This window comes from Rhopalosiphum maidis, chromosome 2 (assembly GCF_003676215.2).
Source record: "Rhopalosiphum maidis isolate BTI-1 chromosome 2, ASM367621v3, whole genome shotgun sequence".
In the NCBI taxonomy this organism is placed as follows: domain Eukaryota; kingdom Metazoa; phylum Arthropoda; class Insecta; order Hemiptera; family Aphididae; genus Rhopalosiphum; species Rhopalosiphum maidis.
In genome coordinates this window covers 79,711,861-79,732,939 of record NC_040878.1, presented here as the reverse complement: position 1 = coordinate 79,732,939, position 21,079 = coordinate 79,711,861, and the positions used below count along the sequence as shown (strand labels likewise).

General features: G+C 27.8%; 2 protein-coding genes across 2 annotated transcripts in view; one reads left to right on the top strand and one right to left on the bottom strand.

Moving 5' to 3' along the window:
• Positions 1-11,595: 11,595 nt before the first annotated feature.
• Positions 11,596-12,557, top strand: LOC113551295 (39S ribosomal protein L41, mitochondrial). Its single transcript, XM_026953459.1, has 4 exons — positions 11,596-11,684; positions 11,776-11,946; positions 12,039-12,139; positions 12,217-12,557. The coding sequence occupies exons 2-4, from the start codon at positions 11,790-11,792 to the stop codon at positions 12,445-12,447; spliced, it is 489 nt and encodes a 162-aa protein (XP_026809260.1). The 5' UTR covers positions 11,596-11,684; positions 11,776-11,789; the 3' UTR covers positions 12,448-12,557.
• A 2,311-nt stretch (positions 12,558-14,868) lies between these two features.
• LOC113551294 (serine/threonine-protein kinase SIK2-like) overlaps positions 14,869-21,079 on the bottom strand; it is a 32,389-nt gene continuing 26,178 nt past the window's right edge. Inside the window, exons 9-10 of the mRNA XM_026953458.1 lie at positions 17,494-17,654; positions 14,869-15,127 (exon numbers count right to left, since the gene is read on the bottom strand). Of these exons, the coding sequence (XP_026809259.1) occupies positions 17,520-17,654 (135 nt within the window). The 3' untranslated portion in view covers positions 14,869-15,127; positions 17,494-17,519. The remainder of the gene's footprint in view (positions 15,128-17,493; positions 17,655-21,079) is intronic.

The window sequence follows — 21,079 nt, the reverse complement described above, 5'->3', positions numbered from 1 at the left end:
AACTTTGTATGTATATAATATATAGTTGAAGTTATAATCTTCTCTTTTATTACTACTAATTATTTAAAAAATAAAAAAAGCACAATTACTTACTAGTCCTACTAGTTATGATGTATGATAGTATATATTTGTGTTTATTCCACAGAGTAATAATAATAATAATAATGGTAATTATTCAATCTTTAAAATATAGATCTAATTATTATTCCATAGAGTGTGGATATCCCATACATTTATCTCCAAATAGCAGTCTTGTTAAGTATTCAAATACTTGTATTTAAATAATTTTCTACCAATGTATTTTTGAAATACTTAAAAATACTTTTTATTTTTATTCTAGAATACTAAATACTTTTTTCATTCTATTGTTTTATTCCAAATTGCAAATACCAATATTTAAAAAATGTCTGACCATCTAAAATTTTTTTTTTCAGTTACAGCCTAGTAACATACTGTTTAAGTACTTATCTAATATCTTGTCCCTATTAAAGTATTATATTTACTATCTCAAACATTTATAAATAAATTTAGACACCTATCTACAAATATTAATATTATTTACAAATAATGTTAATTATTTATTAATTATTAATAAAAATAAATATTTTAATATACAATTTATTAAACTAAAAAAAAGTATTTGTTTAAGTATTTAAAATACAAATGACACTAAGTATTTAAATACACATTCTAAATGCATTTGAAAAGTATTCTAACAAAACTGACCAATATGAAATAGTGAGTAATTTTGAGGCATCTAAATTTGTTACATTTGCATGATTGCCATGGTTTTTGTGGCATATAAGCTGTATTGCTAAATAAATTTTAAACACTACCTACATAAAAGCAATTGTTATATTTTCATATTTTGCAATTTTAAATTTTTTTAGAGCAAATATTTTATAGTTTTAAATGGACCCTTATCCACATGTGTTATCTCCTTAGTCCTTACAAACTTACGTACAACGGAGTAAAAACTGTTTTATGTGAGCAAGAATCATTTGGGCTGTTGCCTGTTGTACAAGTTAAATAACCAAATTTTTACTTTATACGGTACAACATTATTATTAACTTTTTGATATTGGTAATACGAACAATTTTCTTGTTGATTCAAAATCCATTATTTTTGTGTTTTTCTAACTTGAATAACTTTTTTTGTAGTTCTAATATCGAAAAAATAATAACAATGTTCAATGTTGCACAGTCCGAAATCTCTTCTTTCTAGTGTTAAAATTTGGTTGCTTAACTTAGACTAGATCCTGAGGATTCAAGCCCGATTCGCAGACACTCAATCCGCCGACAAATTGTATTTTTTAAAAATATAAAAAAAAATTTATTTAACAAATAAACCTCTCGAGCTTCAATCTCTTAGCACAAAAAACTGCAAATGGCCACAAAAGATGAAAACTAAATATAAACAATTAGAAGAAATATTATAACTTGCAAAAGAAAGGCATAGCATATTTATAAAGTTGAATGACGTAAAATAATACCTTGTTTTCTAATAACGTTTCAAATTATAATTTTAGACTATAAAATAGTACAATTTGTATTTTGGCATATACTTAGACACAATAATGTTCCATTTTCATTTATAAAACAGATGCCCAAAAGGATAGCCAGGTTAGGTATTTATATATATTATAGTTGATAGTTGACTTGAACAATGTTCTTGATTTACACAAATAATTTAAAATAATAAAAAAATTATATTTTTAAGTATAATTAATGTGTGTATCGAATGTTGGTGAATTTCATAGGCGTAAATTTGCTTTGTTAGAAGGGGGATGCTAAAATTATATACATATAACAGGCCCGCGAAGGGCTTCGCCCCCCGCACACCCTACATATAAATTTTATATTTTTGTAACATTTGTTATATAAAATGTATATAAAAACTTCAAAATTATTTAATTGCGTATAATACATAACTTTTTATCGTTGTCGTTATAAAATATTAACGTATAGCTCAATCATTTTAATTTTATAACAAATTTTCATTATAAAATTCATACATGAAGCTTAAATGTTCACATAACACATACTTATCGGATATCCTGATTAGGAATTATGTTATACATTTTATAATTTTTTCTAATAAATAATCTTAAATTTCTTGAAAAACTTAAATAAAATGTAGGAGCCTTAAGCCACCCTAAGTCCCCAATTACGCCTATGGTGAATTGACTTGTTGGTCAAATAACAGTATAGGTCACTAGCCTGAGTAGTCCTTGCCTATATGAAATGGTTTTTACTATGTTGTATGTTTGTAAGACGGAGACAACCCGTATGCGGGTGAAGCGTCCTTTTCAGAACACATCATAATAATCAAATATTATTTTCAGAAATTAAATATTCAAATGAAAAATTAACATTATAATTAGTTGGTTTCATTAAAACTAAAAAGTATTATTCATTATAATGTAAAACTAGTTGAGATTAGTCGTTGAGTCAACTACTCAAGAATATAGACTCAAAGTAGTAAACACACGACTGACGAAGATTCGGAAGACGACGGAGATGACAGCACCCCGCATCGTTCACCGGATGTGCGCCTGTCGATCAGTGTGACAGTGTTGGCCATTTCCGGTGAAACCCGAAAGCGCAAATCGACCATTTTTCAATAACTCAAAAGCGCAATAAATAAATTTGCGCTTTTGTACCTTGGTAGTGGGATAAAATCACAAAAATAAATTGTATTACCTGATACAATATTACTTTACTGACCTAACGCGCGACGCTCGACGCTTTCCATGTACGCGTGGCCTTACTCGTTCCACGAGACCACGACAATACAAAAACTTGAAACTTGTACAAAGAAAAAAAAAATTCTAGATTGGAATACTTGAAGACAGTGGGCTTCAAATTTCAAATTTAATTTTAAGTTACCTACTCATTATAATATTAGTTTAATATATTTATTTATTTATCAATATACTTGTTTAACAAATTTAAAATAATACTCAAAATTATATTTTTTATTTTTTGAACTAATTTCAATATCACTGTAAAGTGTAAATGCTTAATTTAATATTAATAATAACTATACAATTTTAATTAAATACACTTTTTTTTATAAAGATTATTAAAAAGGGAATTTATTTTTGCGCTTTTAAGTTGCGTTTGGGTCATATTTTGCTCTTATGGGCTACAGCTGACATTTCGATTGCGCGACGCAAATGGTGGCGATCAATACGGCAATACACGGCATTTCCACAAATATCGAATTTACCTTGATACGTGGAAGATAAGTACTTACTACCACCGCCACACGGGTTAACGGAACGGTTGTGAACCTATACAACAAAGTGTTGTTTGTCATCATCGAAATGCCGCCCTGGTCAGTGCCCCGACTAAAATCGAAATGGAAGTGAGCATGGGCGGAACTATACGGCCTGGGCCAACTGGGCCACGACCCAAGCTAATTGGCTCCGTATTAATGTATACATTTGCTATGAACATATTATTTTAAATGTAATAAAATAAATTAGATATAAATGCGAAAACAATTTGAGAAATTTATTGTACCTTGGTATAATAAATAGAATAGCTTAAATGTTTAAATTAAAAGTGATACAATTTTAGATTTATAACCAGTGGCGTAAATTGGGCTAAATTGTTAGGGTTGCAATCAGTTTTTAGGTTGGGCAGGCTTCAAATCAGCTGCCATTTATATTTTTTGTATAACACAATACCTAATACAATATAATATATATATATATATTATAAGTATAGATTTAAAATATTAAACTACTTAACTATTAACTTACTAAATTTATTTTTTAGTTAACGAATTTATCTTTCATTTTAAGAAATAAGTTAATTTATTTTTTTTTACATTCACTATTTTAGTCGTTTTTTTGTCAAAAAATATTTTCATTGTGAATTTATATAATGATATAAACAACTGAACTGTTTTTAATATGTATATTAAATACCTTGTTATCAATTTAATAAAATATTTTGTGGTTCTTTATTAAAAAATACACTAATACTCTATTACAAACACACAAATAATATCTGTATGAAAGACTTTATTTAATAATGTAAATTAATTATTTTCAGCTTTTAGGCACCTTAACTATTATTTAGATGACTATTGTTAGATAAAACACAATTAAACACTATTAATTAAAACACATACTATATAGAAATACTGTATGTTGTTTGAAATATAAACATTATAGTCTATAATTTAGTTGTGTGTTGATAAGAAATAAAGTACGGTAACGAATAAAAAAAAATATTTAACTGAGTTAACCAAAAATTGTATTAAACTTTTAACTTTTACTTTTTCTTATTGACGCATATCAACTTAACTGAGTTAAAAAAAATCATTAACTTGCCGAGCCTTGGTTTTTTACTGAAGGAATAATATCATTTACTGCAGTAGTAATCGGCGGCCTCTGTAATTATTATCAGCTACCATTGAGACTCGAGTCGGCCGATCACAATAAATATACATATTGGTATAATAATAAAAAATGATTAATAACAAAACTATAAATAATTGTGGAAAGGATATAAATATAATAATAATTCCAGTGCTTCAAAACAAAGTTAAACATTGGTTCTCAAAATATAAATTAGTTAATTTATTATTATATTGATATTTCAATTTTTTGAAAACTGAAATCGTGATTTTTTGGAGTCGCAAAAAGATACACTTGCGACCCTTTGATATTTTCAGGGGTTGCAAGTGCAACCCCGTGCGACCCCCAGTTTACGCCACTGTTTATAACATCAATAATTACTTATGTTATACATTTGCGTTGTAATAAAAAACATTGGTGTTCCCAATCGTCCTCCACCCTTTCCTTTAGGTACGAATGTATGATAGGTGCAAAACGACTCAGAGTGGCCCAATCTAATGAAAATGTACTATAATCGCTTATGGAAGTGAGCAGTACTGAATTCAATCATTCAATCAATTATAACAAAAACTCCGGTTAATTGAATAGGAAAAGAATATTATTTTCTGTATTATAATTATGTAACATTTTTAATAAAATAATTTACGTATTACGTGTGTTGGTATTTTTAGTATTTTGTTAATAAATTGTATACTCCGTTATGAATTATATAAATATATGTTCTAATTTAATCTGTGTACGCATTTCCAGTCGTAACTTATTAGTTATTATTATTATATATATATTTATTTTCTCATAATATTGAATATATTTTAATAAGCAAAATTATAACTCTCTACTCCAACACAAGCTACGGTTTAAAAGAGCAGATATTATTGTATTTATGTATTATATTATGTGTCTTTTATATAAATAAATAAATTTTGAATAAAAAAAATACCTAGTGTTCGAATTAACCTATTCAATGATAAAGCGTTATATGGTCGTTATGCGAATGAATCAATTATCTATAATACATATATGTTTATACTATATATATTAATTATACTGATATTATATAAATAGGTATAGAACGTGACCCATAATATGATGTATTAAAAATAGGAATTTGTTGCAATTTTGCCGTAAAACAATATGGTAATAGACTAATAACTAATAAGTAACAATTAATATTATTCACGAATAAAAATATTGCAAGAACCTTAGCGCTTATGGCTCAACAATAATAATGACAAAGCCCATCAGTATAATTTAATATATTATAAATTTATAAAATATATTAATATAATTTAGATGATAATAATATTATAATATAAAGTGTAAAAAAACGGTAACTACGGTCCACGGGTTCACACAAACAAAGAGCGCGCAGTATCATTCAACATTCATAAAAGTTATTGCCTAAAATCTATATAAATTTTACATTTGAATAAATTTGTCTGATACGCTACGCAATACTCGTCTTTCTGGTCATGTACTCATGCCTCAATGTCTGTTCCGCCATCCGGTCGCCGCTGATGTCGCACACGTCATCTCATCGTATCCGGATATAGATGTTCCATTTCAATATTAGTGACATTTTTTTTCCATGCAACTCAATTTCTACAGCCTCCAACACAAATAAATAACCATCACCTTTATCGATATTGCCCACCGCCCGCGACTGTACCGCTAACCGTCATACCTCAAAACAATCCAGAACGCTTTTTAAAAGACGCTGATCTGGACGAGCGTCTCGCGCGTGGCGCGTCTACAGCAGTCTGGAGAACGTGCGTGATCACTACTTGCAGGACAAAACACCGACTAGCTTTCTTTATCGCAATCTTATAAATTCATGTTTCCTAATCATTGAATTGTATTGAATGTCATGTTTAATCAGCAGAGTCAGCAGACAGTCGGTTATACAATGAATTAAAATTTAAATATACTATACTATATAATAATAATAATAATAATATGCTATATTACTATAATATATTTATTCTATGGTTATACTTTCTTATACTGTAGCCAATTAGCATTTTGATTTTCACCGTTTTGCTTTTCCGAAGACTATTTTTCATATACTACCTATATGAAATACTTATTATAGGTAGGTATAAATTGTAATATTTTTTTGAAGTCGATTTAATGATGCTTGTATCTATTATAAAAGTACGTTTTATTCTTTTAACATTTTAAGCAATGACGTCAACTTTTTTTAAAACTATAAACATTTTTACATTCCTATTTTAATTTTAATAATTGATTATAAATACTATAGATTACAAACAGCAAGTCATAAGATGGTTTTTTGGCAACCTACAAGAAAACTCACGGTAGATGGGGATAAGAACCAATAATACTAATAAATTCTTAAAAATAGTAGGAGCATTGACTATAATATAGCCTATACATAATAAATATACGTACTAGAAATTTTTCATTGACAATGTCAATTATAATTTAATTTATTGTAGACATTTTGTCATATAAAATTATATTATAAATTTATAACACTAAACTAAAAAACAATTTATTCCAGTGCAATATACAACTGTACCTATTATATTGATTATTTGTATACATGTCGGTTATTGACACCATTTTGCCAATTCCTATCTATCACTCTTATCAGTCCCTACGGCCTACTCCCTTTCTTATGTTGCTACTTATATCTGGTTGAATCCTTTATCCTTTACATGTGGGTTTTCACATAGTCTTAACACATTACCAGTTGCCTCTTACCAGTCTTACCGGTATAATGTTTTATCCGGTTTTAGCTCATCGATATCAAATCAACAAACGCATTTTCCACATCCGAGCCCTTAGCCGGAGCCTTGTTCACGACACTGTTTACTATCACGGACACGTCTTGGTCGAGTTGGTCGCTTTATCCGTAGATCACTTCGTCTGTTCCTTGACCGACATTATTTCGATCTCCGTATACCGGTCTTGTTCTCACCAGACTACTGTTTGTCGCTGCACAAACCCAGTATAATGTTTTTGTTCTTCAATATTATTATTATTCACTCAGATAATTGATATACAAATATAGAAAAACTAACCCTTCTGGCTCAACACTATTTAAATATGATAATAAATATAATAATAAAACTCACAACTAATTCTTGTTCTATGATACTAATAATAATTTTACACACACACACAAGACTTAAAGAAAAATAAAAAATATATCAATATATTACAATATAATAATCAAGTGATTATTAGCGCACATTTCGAAATCGAAAAGTATAACAAAAAACAACAATTATTCTACGGAAATTACAAGCTGTTATAGTGTTATTACTATATTAGAGTAAAAAAAAAATTTAAAAAAATAATATAATATTATTGAACGCGTAGCGAATAGCAATGTTAACACGTCAACGTATAAGGTATAAAACAAAAAAATCACGACGGCCGTGTTAATTTGAGCGCACCTGCAGCGACCCGGCGACGGCCGATAACGCGTTGGCTCGTAATCTGCACCTATTATAATTATATTATTATAATAGTTCACGAACGACACATTAAAAATACAAAATAAAACATATCTGTGTTGTGCGTGTGTGGTAGATCGGTCAAATATAAACCGTTTAATTGCGAGTGGAGTGTGAGCGAGACTGAAACAACGACTGCACTATTACCTCATCCGTGCCTCACCATCACCCTCCATCTGTATTCTATAATAGTGTTCTATTTAAAATGTAAAAGTCACCAATTGATTTCAAAATTTCATCCAACGAACAATTTTAGTGAAGTGTGGAATAGTTCGTTTGACAAATTACGGACGGAACAAATAATTCGAGTTTTAGGAAAGTTTTTCGGGCAGTACCAGTTGGACGAATCAGGCAAAACACTATATTAGAGACCACAGTCTATGGCCGATGAGAACACTTATGAAATCTACGCAACCGACATGATGAACGAAAAAACAAATATTAGAAACAAACAATTTTAAAATCACTATCTTATTTGCGGCGGTACTGTCTACCGGAAATGCGTATTTTCCGTATTGAAGACGTAAAGCTGTCCACTGTCCGATTGGTAAGTGGTCTATACAGCGTATATACGCTTCGACGTCCGTGGCCCGTGCTAACGTCTCGCGCGGAGCAGCGTCGTCGTCACTGTGACCGCTATCCGCTCGCTGCTGTGCTATGATGATCGTTCGTCGGCGGCTGTCACAGTGTCACATAACCTCATATACATATTATATATAATAATACGCCAATCGTTTTTCCTGATTTTAAACCAGCCCTATATTATAATTTATAGCCATGATATACCTTCAAATAAGTACTGAAATATATATATATATATATTACATTATACAGCTAGTGTATCGTGAATGTCAAATGATATTGTATAATAATTGAACTTGTTTAATAATAATAAAAGTTTAATAAAATTATTTTAAGTAATACGCAATACAGAAGAAATTAAAGCAACACAAAATATATAAGAAATAAGAATAATAATAAAAAAAAATCCCTTCGGGTTCTATAAGAAATATAAAACATTTATTACTGCCCTTCTGGCCCGATAGATAAAAATAACATAAATTATTTTCTAGAGGGCATACTTAAATACTTATGTGTTATATATATATATATATATATATTATATCAATTATATTATAATCATATAAAATAATAGTAACAAATACTCATAATTGTAGTAGTTGGCGCACGGCTGGTCAACTGCAGCAGCTACCTAGCTAATAGTAAATAATTGTCATACGCACACGTAAAATATGAAAATGGTAATATAACAATAATAGTAAAAATAAAAATAATCTCCTGCCGATTCATGTAATTTAGAAGACGACCTGCAAAAGTTCGACTGACGAACAACGGAACCGTCGTAGGTACCTAATTTGAAGCTATATGTATATTGCATCGCGTCCGACCTTCGTCGTGTTATAATATAGTATGAATAGTATGATTGATGTTTGGCGGTTTCACTCGGCTGTCATGGCGGAACAAAATTTAAATAAATCTTTCTCGTCCGGCGCGCGCGTTGAATGTAATTTGCATTGTTTATTCACAGCAGTCAGCAGTAGTGTGTGTGTGTGTGTGTGTGTGTGTGTGTGTGTTGGTTTGAATTTGTTCGTCAACGACGTCAACAAAGGTCGAATCAGGTATCTATGATGGTTTGAGAAAGTAAGAAATACCAAAAATTTATGTGTTTATGCACCGTTGCGGAACTGTCGATATCATCTTTAGCGGGCCGCGTGACACTTGCGAACTCGCGCTTGGTACCGCAGCCAAAAACGAAATCTAGTTTTTGTTATGCGTTGCAGAGTGGGCAGTACTGATGCCGGCACTTACAACAAGAAGACAAGGAGCAACAACAATACGTGAATTAGGCGTTCTTAGCGAATAACGATTAGAACAGTAAAGTCTTATGCTGCGAAATAGCTGAGTTCGCCACCATTCCAAAGTTGATATAATTCAAAAATATTACATAACAATTATTGTTGTACCTAATACTGATACAATGAACACATACGTTTTCAAATAGAGCCGGTAGAGGTGATATCGAATAGTACCCATGTATTTTTATTGGAATTTAAGAAAACTGTTGTTTTTTTTTTTACTTATAGTATTTTTGACGCAATCGGTATTTTGAAGACTATAATTATTTTAGAAAAAAGGTAATTCAGTCTTTTAAAAAAAATTCTTTATTATTTTTTTTTTCACATATTTGAATGGTAAAATATTTTTTTGATTACTTATTATTCTGATACAAAATTTTTTTTTGTGATTTTTTAATGATATAAGTGTGTGTGCGAATAATATATTTTTTTAAATGTTTAGATTTTATATCGAATCTTACTATTATATGAATGTTAATAAAATTCCTCTGTTTATATAAAAAATTACTGTTTCTTCTTTTTTATATTTTTAAGGATGTATAATGCACATACTTTAATTAGTGGCGTGCTAAGCTTTTTTGAAAGAAGAGATATTCATTTTTGACTTGTCATAGAACTTAATTTTTTTTCATGTAGATAATAAATCATTACAAAAAAATCTAAACGCCACTGACTTCAATACTCGTATTAATGATATCAGTGATATCACCTAATTAACGAAATAATGAATAATAAATCGCTAATATATAATATTCATGTATATACTTAACAGAAGATTCGTTTGTATATAGAATCACATGAACATGTATCGACTATCAACCTATATGCGCTATAAATACTAAATACGTATTGTATAATGTTTCAAGAAATATTTGAAATATCGTATATCTTAAACAATAAACGCGGTGAATTGTAAATACAACACCAACGGATACAGCAAGGATAGGTATGTAAACTAAGTATATGGATTGTAAATATCTGTAAACTGTGTTGTGTAGTGGAACACGAATGTCATTAGTCAGATCTTATACAATAATACAATGTATAATTAATAATACAAATTCAAAATTATATTTTACATAGCTATGTCGTAAAATAAATATGTTTTGAAAGCATTTCGGAGGAGGTTTAAACCCTTAAACCTTAAACCCTCCTGTATACGAGCCTGTACTGGTATCATATTTTCTAAAATTGTCTTCAAAGAACACTATATTATTTATAATATTATAGTAGGATTACTATTAAATTATAAATAATTCAAAATATTAGTAAAATAAGGCTCTGGCCTCTGGGGTGAATATTTCGCCCTTAATCCTCATCATCCCCTTAATTACGCCCTTGCTATAAAATCTAATTAATTATCAAACTGTGTGTTATCGTATTACGTACCTTACAACAGGGGTGGCCATCCAACTTTAATAGACTTGTGATTGAACTCCAATTGTCGCGATCGACCAAAAAAAAAAAAAAAGTCAATAAACAAAAAATATATTATATGTTTATATGTACATGCGTGTTACACTACTTTATTCGAGATAATTCGATCTGGTTAATTTATTCGTTTTTCATGGTTATTTATTGCTGCCTTTTTCTAAATCTAATTTTTATATTCGTGGGATATACAAAGAATAGGTATACAAATTTACAAAAACAAAAAAATATTTTAAATTATAATGTATTATGTAATCATAATTATAATTAATTATGATGATAAGTCTGTAATAATTTTAATTTTCGCTCCAAATATTTAGACCAATCATAGGGCCGGATTCAATCATGTGTTTTATTTCATGTTTATTATAATTATACTAAGTCCTTGCAAATCTATGAAGATAAACCGGTACTTGATAATATTTACTAAATACTGATAAGTGATAGTAACAAAGTGACTAGTAAATGTTAAATTTTAATATACTCATTATACTCAATTAGTTTATGTTTTTACTATTGTAAGTATAAAAAAATAAAATATTCTTGTCTATGATTGTTGTCTTACAAGTATAACTACCTTGCACTGAACATATAAATTTCATTTTTCAGAAATATTTTCCAAAATGTCTTTCCCGACGAAAACCTTTTTTAGATCATTTTCTACAAGCACTATACGTTACGGAAAGAGGAATTTCAAAAACTTCATACTGTACAATCGAGGAACAAATCAGTTCAGAAAACAACAAGAAGAAAACCCTAATAAAGATTTTCAAATGACAAGTATTTAAACAAACCAAATAAATTGTTTTACTTACGTTTGATTTATATTTAATGTAACACATAAATAATTTATGTTACTGTCTAAAAATCAGATTATGGAATACGAGACACCACTGTCAGAGTTGGCCGAAAAGTTATAACTGTCCGAGAAAAAATTCCAGATATTATTGTTCCGGATTTAGATAATTTCAATGTAAGTATTTGAATGTGGTCATGGATTAGTGTTGATGAAAATTAATTGTATATTACATATTATGACTTTGCTTTTAGTTAAAGCCATACGTGTCATACAGAGTTCCTGAAATTACTCAATCCGAATTTACAGCAAAAGATTTATTCAACGCTGTTTATCGCAAAAAGATTGTTGACGATTTTAAAAACAACAAGCTGAAAGAAAATTTTGAACCCATAGAACCCAGTGAAGAAGAATCATTAACACCTGAAAAAGCTAAGATAAAAGCGAGGCAAACAGGCAGCGATATGTTCTCACAAGGCAGATAAATTAAAACGCTTCGTTTATCGGTAGATTTTTGTATACATATTGTTTTATTTTTATTAAAAATTTAGTTGTAATATGGTTTTTACAATATATATGATGATTAATTGTTAAACTAAATTTTTTTACAAATCTTGATTGATGAATTTATTCTCAAGTTTTGAATATAAAATTTTGTTTGAATATATAGGGGCTGAAGAATACTTATCAAAAGACAGCTTTATTTTATTTAATACATAAAAAAATCAAATTAAACGATTTTATTAAAATTTGTGCAACGATTATACTTTGTCTCAAAGTAAAAATTAAAAGAACTTAATAACCTAACATAGGAAGTACTTAATTTTGTTTAAAAATTGGTTAATATTTTAAATTTTTTATACTTATAATAAAAATTTTTGTTTTAAAAAATGAAAATGTCGACCATTTTGACCAAACATAAAATCATAGTATATTATTAATTATTAAATTGATTTCTTTTTTTATGTAATATCTATTTTAGACTTTCCAACCTAGTTCTAACTCTGACTATGTATAGGCATTGATTAAATAATTTTATTACCCATTACCCTACATACCTATTATTATAACATGAAGTTCGTGTTTATTTATAGTAGCTATTAATATTTTTTTGTCATTTATCTTAATTATACAAGTCTGGCTCTAAATGTATACTGTTTATGTACAACAAAGGGGGTCAAATAATACTGATAGTTCATCATAAATTGGAAATCTTTAGGTACTATTTTTGAGTGCATAGCATAATAATTTAATCTGGTTAAGCAGTGAGCTATATGTTTAATATAAAATAGGTTTTGATACAATACCTTTTTTTGAGTTAATTGATTTAAGTTTTAAATACACCATTACTGTTTTCTTTATCACATTAACGTATAATGATTTTAAGCATAGGCGTGTCTAGGCCTCATTCGCAGATTGTGCACAACAGTGGCATATCTAAGAGAATGGGATTACTGCACTAGAATTATCAATTTTTATAGTCTTATAAACGTTACAAGTCTACATGATGAAAATTAAAAAATTTTTATATGAAATCAGAAACAGAAAAAAATTAAGGTTACATTATACACTACAATTTATAATGTAAGTTAGATCAAATTTCACAGGTCATGCCTGTGCAGGACTGGCAAGACCTGTAAACTTGCCTATGATTTTAAGTTTAGTCACAACATAGATAAAATCTAATAGGTTTAATCTTTAATCTATTCTGTGGTCATATAGATTTATATACGTAATGATACTTATTTCCACATATCCTATAAAAGACTATTTTTAGTATTTTGTATCACAACTCACAGTTACATTTTGCATGTCATTTAATTTTATTTAAAACAGTAATTGAAAAAAAAATGTTGTATTTTGTACATTCATAAGTATTTTCTTTAAATATATTAACATGATACAGAAATTAAAACTAATAATGTAACAAATTAATCATAGTGGTGCAGATAATAAAATTCAAATGCAGAATTTGCCCAAGTAGATATTAGTTCATAGTCTAATGATGAGTAGGTAGATAATGATTTTAAAAGACTAATTAAAAAACTAGGATGCTTCAGCAGTCAGCACCTTCAGGTTTTCCATTGAAATTAGAATCAAAGTAGGTAGGTATGTCAAAGAAAATTCAAATATACTTTCAATGGTACTAATTAGTCATTAGTAATTACTATATCAAAGTACTCACAAATATTCATATTTTAAGCTATCACTTTTGTTGAATATTTAAGGGGATTTCATCCCGTGATTTTCTATCTTTGTCTAACACACGCGTGATATAGTATTTTAGACATGTTTTTTGCCAAACATACCAATTGATCTAATGAAGCCATAAGAATTCTAAAAACAGATTTGAATTTGTCGTCGAGTCTATTTGGAAACGACTTTCTCATAGCTTTGATATTTTCCTCCAAATTCCTAAAAAAATTATGTTAAAAAAGAGCAATTGAAAATTGAGTATTTCAATTATTGGAGAAGTTAAAATCAAAAAGTCAAAAATCTGAGAAAGTCAATTTCAAGTAGACGACAAATTCAAATCTGTTTATAGAATTCTTATCGCTTCATTGGATTCAATTGGTATGATTGAGAAAGGGTCTGTCAAAAATCTTATGTCGAGTGTGCGTTAGACAAAAACAGAAAATCACGGTATCGAATCCCCTTAAGATGATACGAGCTTTAGAAGTTGAAAACTGTTTTTATTCACTCTATTTTATTACAAAAAATACTCTTGGTGGATAATTTTATGATTCATAAAAACAAATCTGTAACACAGTAGGTATTACGTCTATAGAAACTACAATATTCTAATCATATATGTATAACCATATAGGTTAGTATACGATTTACACCCGAGTGACCAATACAACTTACAAGGTACCTAGTACCTACCTCAAAACGTCATAGAGTAATACGATTAAAAACCATTTATTTCACAAATTAGATTGTTTCGATTACAAATATACTCGTCGGTGAATTCTAAGATGTACTTAAAACAAAAAACATAGTTATATATAAAAAAAAAAATACAATAACCAACACAAATATGTCTAATATAATAGTAAAAACATGATGTCTCGTCTAATGAATGTTGAGTACTTGAGTGTGTGTTGTATAAAATATACTTAGGTAATATCTGTGTGATAATAATTTTGTTCGCGTGTCTGGGATCTAAAACAAAATATAATGTATACATCAATATCCAGTGTATCTAAAACACATGTACACAACAATAACAATTCCTTAAGGAAACCGCAATGTACATAATATAGTGATAACACTCATAACTCAAATATACAGGAGAAGAGTTAGGGATTCACCCCCCCTCCTTTCAATAGAATACAATTTTTTAAAGTAGAAACAAAACTAATTACAAATTGTATGTATGATTGTACTACAGAGTACAGCTCATATATTAGAAATATTTTACCCCCCTCCAGAAAATTGATTATTAAATCTACTCTGCATCATACTCACGATTTAAAATAGTTATTTTAGATAACTATCTTAAATCGTGACCAAACATGATACACGGTGCGTAACCAAGTCGTATTGACGTAGTATTAATCTTAATGCGGCGCATTGTCGAAAATGATCTTTCATGTGTTGCTGATGAGGTTGGATGGTTATTGCATCTTGAATTAATTTTTAAAGGCCCAGTCATATTTTTAATATCATAATCTATGCTTTTAAAATTTTATATGAAGTTTCTAAAACATTGTAAAACATCACTACTAAAAAAGCTTTTTTGTTGACCAAATTGTGTTGTGAGATATATCTACTTAACATTTAATTAGTAAAAATCAAATTATAAAAAAAAATTATAAATTAAATATTGACAAGCCTATAATCGATAGTTTGTGATGTTTAGGTCCCGTTTCCAAAATCCAAATGCGTTACAATTTTATAAATAGATAATATATTATAATAACATCACAAACCCAAATATCTAATATATATATACATATATATTTATAGTATGTAAGTATATGTACGTCCATGGCGTTTGTGCATTACCAATACAAACTTATTAAACTCGTTCTTATAAACGCAAAATTACACTTTATATAATATATACTTTTAGTTCAAAATAAGCTGGGAGTGTTAAGTACTCAGTTCTGGGTCATTACCCAATTTACGATGCGTAATTCCTTCATTATTATTATTTATTCTATACTATATTTTTCGGCCTAGCTAGTTTTCAATTCGGGTTTGTTTAAGTTTAATATCCTCTTCTAATTAAGTATTTGAACAGTAAAGCTTACATCGTAGAATCTACATGTATTTATATCTTACTATAGAATGTCTGATATCAGAACATGTAGTAGATGTGTCCCATTAAAAAAAATCAAAAATTTAAAAGCACCCACAAGCCCCATTTTCAAAATTTTTCTATTTTATGAATTCTAATTTCTAATTCATAATAATGAGTTGTGATAATCCATAATAACGACTTGTGTCAACGCGTAATTTTGAGTTGCGTTGTGTGATAATTACGAGTTTTAATTGATAATAATGAGTTGTGATAATCTATAATAATGAGATAAAAAAAAAAAACATAAGGTTGGCCTTCAACGCTTCCGTACAATAATATATTATATATAGAATAGGTAATAGTGGTAATACCCAGTATATTTAATAATATAAAGGTACCTAACAATTTCGAACGCATACGTGAGTCATACATGACTTTGAATTTCATTAGAGATTTTTACTCTCCTTTATGACTTCAGGTTTGAGTTTTATAATTTTTTCAAATAACTTTGACTTAAAGTTTTTTTTATCTCAAAAATTTTCTTATTGAAATTCAATTTAATAAAAAAAAGTCAATTTCAATTTAATTCAATCATACATGTTGTATATTAACGTATTTTTTAACAGTCTTTTTACATTTTTACAAAGTTTCATATGAGATTTTTTACCTATGACAGTACACCCAGTTAAAAAAAATTTCATCCGAAATCACACAAATTTTTAAATTTTTAACGGACTATTAAAGAATACGATAAATTTAACATGCATAAATTGACACTTTAACTCATTCTTAAATTAATCTCAATGAGTCAAAGTTGTTTAAAAATGCAATCTAATTTAAATTTTAACCCAAAAATGGAGAATGTAATAAAAAAAAATTGTCATGCATTCGTTGAAATTATTTTAAAAATCAATTTTTTTCAAATATAAATGAAATTATTTTATGATTAATTATGTAATATTAAATCCTTTATGCGGCAAGAAATCCCCAAATGAAATTCAGATTTAATTATTCTACATATTTTGTGTTACTTACCTTTATCATTTACCACACTATATATAAATCGTAAATAAAAATCCAAAAAAGAGACTAAAATAAAAAATCATTACATAAAAATACTACATAGTCTGATATTAATAATTATTAAAACTCAAAAATCATTTATTTAATTTTTGATTTAAAACCGTATTAGAAACTGTCTACAATAGTAAAATTCGACTGTAGAATAATAGAAATAGCAAATAGCATATAGGTACCTATCAATATAATAAATTATACACACCATCCAAACTTGACAGAACGTGAACTTTAACCAGATTCCATTTGTTCTCCGAGTTCCGAAATAGTGTTTTCCGAGAGCGATTGTAGTCTTGGCGATGTCCACATTACGTCGTTGGCCGCCAACAAAGAACTGCCCATTGGCACGTTTACCGTACTGCTGAGCTGTAAAACACATTAGAAATTACAAATTTAAACTTATAACAGAAATACTATAGTAGGTATAATAGTTATTACACATAGTATAATGTAAGTATGCATACTATAATATTGAATAATTCAATTGTATATAATAAATATTAATAATACACTTGTTAACACCGCCAATCACTAATCGTATCTATTATTGTGTAGGTCATTCTCAAGAATCAAAATAAAAGTTATGATTAGTTTGAAGGTTTTATGATGGGTTTCTATATTATAGGTATATTAATATTATTATTTAATTTTGATATAGGCGAATGATTAAAACACTAATTTTTTGTAACTTTATAAAATTACCTAACTATACCTATTACCTAGTGTACCTAATATCTATATTATTTTTTCCCCATAATTTCTAATTCAAATTTAAAACTGATCTCGCTGATCAAAATTGAACAACGTCTGACGTAAGTAATATTATGTTGCATGTATAGCAGTATAGCCGTATAGGTACAAATATAATGAAGCGTGCTGATTTAAAAATAATCGGCAGAAAATAAACAATAATCATTATATTGTATATGAATGCATAATTTGAAATCTATATCATTGTTATGATGGTATCGCTATAGGATGGCGTGGTATAAGAACGTAACTGCGCCGAAAAAGCATCGTAGGTATTACTGCTGTCAAAAGTTTATTGGCAATAATCATGATTCGTAATATATTATTATATAGTCTGAATAAAATCGACTTGAGTGATAAAATATACGTTATATATGTACTATCGTTTTTATCGTGTATTTGTGTATCCGCCTCAATCATTATTGTTTATCTTTATTATTATTATGGCTTGGCGCGTGACATTCAGTATCCTAAATACTATATTATTTATGTGCGAAGTGTGAATACAGGACCAAATTTAAAGAGGGGTGGATGGGAGTTCACAAAATAGGATTATTTTAAGTTCAGTTTATGTATACACCAATTGACTATTACCAACTATATTGTTAAATTAGCCTGTGAGTAATACATAACTGCATTTTGTAAGTTAAAATTAATCTATTGTTTAATACAGAATATTAATTATTTTAATTATATATTATACAAATCATATTTGTACCAATATTAAATATGCATTCTTATATGCGACCAATGCGACCACCGCACTAAAGATGAGCCCAAGGCGGCCCACATTCCTAAATTCAAAATTGCATAAAGTATTCAAGTATATTATACCATTGATCAAATAAATATATATTAAACATATGTATTTAATCAATGATCATACGTTATTTTGTTTTGTAATATTTTAAAATAGTCTTGTTTGGTTTTGGTTACGATTTTCATTACCTATAATAAGCCAATTCAATCGCACCAGATATTATATAGGTATTAGTGGTATTACAGTCCAATCTTGTTTCCAAATTAGAGTCCAAACTACAGTTTAATCTGTTTTTAGTAATGATATAATAAGCCAAAAGTGAATTCAGCATGAAAAGCGCTAACAAAATGTTAATGTTAATTTTAAATATTTATAGTAATATATATTAAATAATCTGCTGAAAACAGTACCTATACGTATACATTATTATAAACTGCATTATAAAATCAGTTAAAACTTTCAAGATTATAGATATAGTTTTGGACATTATTAATTCTGCAGAAATATAATATGTAAGTAATATAATATCTAATTGGATAAAAACAACTATTATTAGATATACATAAATACAACAAAAGTTATTCAAGTGCATAAAATTAATTAACTTTATTCATATTTTTATTTTTATAACGAATAATAATAATTAATATGTGTTCTTTATTTTTGACTTTTTATATTTATCAAAAAATCAGCCTTATACGTTTTCAAATATCTATCACCCCAATAACCATATATTGCAGTTTTCTATAAAATTTAACGACCTTGATCAATGCCCACTACACTTCATCAAATACTCTGACCCTAAAAATATCGAAGAAACAGTTATGACAAAATATTCTCATACAAATCATGATATATGCAATTTGTCGGTTATTATTATTTTAACTAATATAATTATACAAATACCTATTCAAATAGCCGTCTCTTTTATTTTTTTTTGTAAACACAATTTACCTAGTAGAAAGTAATTGCCAATGCAGGAATAATTACAATACGTATTAACTTGTAAATAATACCTAATACAACTATACAAGCATAATAACTATAAGTAAATTATAAAAATAGGGTTTCCTAGTAATAAATTATTTGTTCTTTATAAAATTTAATTTACTTTCATTTTTTAACAAAAAAATAAACATAAATAATAAAATATGATAATTTATTACATGGAATTCCTATTTTTATAATTTAATCTATAAATCATTTAATCTCACTGTAAAGGCGTTATTTGTTTTTAAAAATTATAACTACTATTTATGATAAATTATTGGATTAGATATTAGTCATAAACTCATATTGATGAATTAGATTAATTTTCCAATTTCAATATTAAAAAGTTAACCATAATTTTTTGCATAAATTCAATTATTAAAAAAAAAACATTTATAGTAGTTTTCTTGATTTGTTAACCTTGAATATGATATGGATAGATAATGATATTCACCTATCAATGTCCAATGTATATATTTAGTGAAAATTACACGTGTATACAATTTTTAAGTATTACATAAGTAAAAAAAAAATGTTTGCAAAAGGATTTATTTTAATGAACTTGTTAAAAAACTACTATTCCACTATTTCAATTTAAATATCTAGACATTTACCTAGAAATTGAAACATTTATATTTGTTAACGTAAACAATCAAGAGTTTTTGTATAAATATCATTGTATATTTTAGTAATGAAACTGTTGTACTGTGCAATTAAATGGTTAATTAGTTATACATATAAGCTTTTTAAATGCCGTTAATAATAATATTTAAAGATAGGTTCAACACATATATTGGAATAAGATGTAATTATGGCACAGACAGAACAACATTTCGGTCAAGGTTCTTCATCTCGCTTAATTAAATGATGTGTATAAATATATTATATATTCCACAATTGATAAAAGTTTGTAAAAGGTACCTATAGGTATTATTTACATAAACACTTAAACACTTAAAAATATTACTCAATTTTTATAAAATAGTTTATAATAGGTGATAATTTAATTGTCGGTCAGTCATTTTACTTCTCACAAACTTTAATTTTTAAGTGTCTATACTCTATAGACGAATAATTGAATCAACGTGTTAAGCATAACCACGTGAATAAAAATATGGTATTCATTATCTGAGTTCACATGACATAGTCCGTTAACCTCTTACCTCTAATAAGTAAGTTTATTTACTATACTTTGATCTATGTAGGAATGCAGTTTACTATTTAGAGTTTAGACAATTAGAAGGTTTCATATAAAAACTAACCAAATACTTAGCTCTATACATATACAGTA

Bases quoted from the DNA above. Each gene is read 5' to 3' on its own strand.
- LOC113551295 (XM_026953459.1), top strand. From the start codon at position 11,790: ATGTCTTTCCCGACGAAAACCTTTTTTAGATCATTTTCTACAAGCACT. The intron at 11,947-12,038 runs GTATTTAAACAA...TCTAAAAATCAG, and splicing joins TAAAGATTTTCAAATGACAA to ATTATGGAATACGAGACACC. The intron at 12,140-12,216 runs GTAAGTATTTGA...CTTTGCTTTTAG, and splicing joins CGGATTTAGATAATTTCAAT to TTAAAGCCATACGTGTCATA.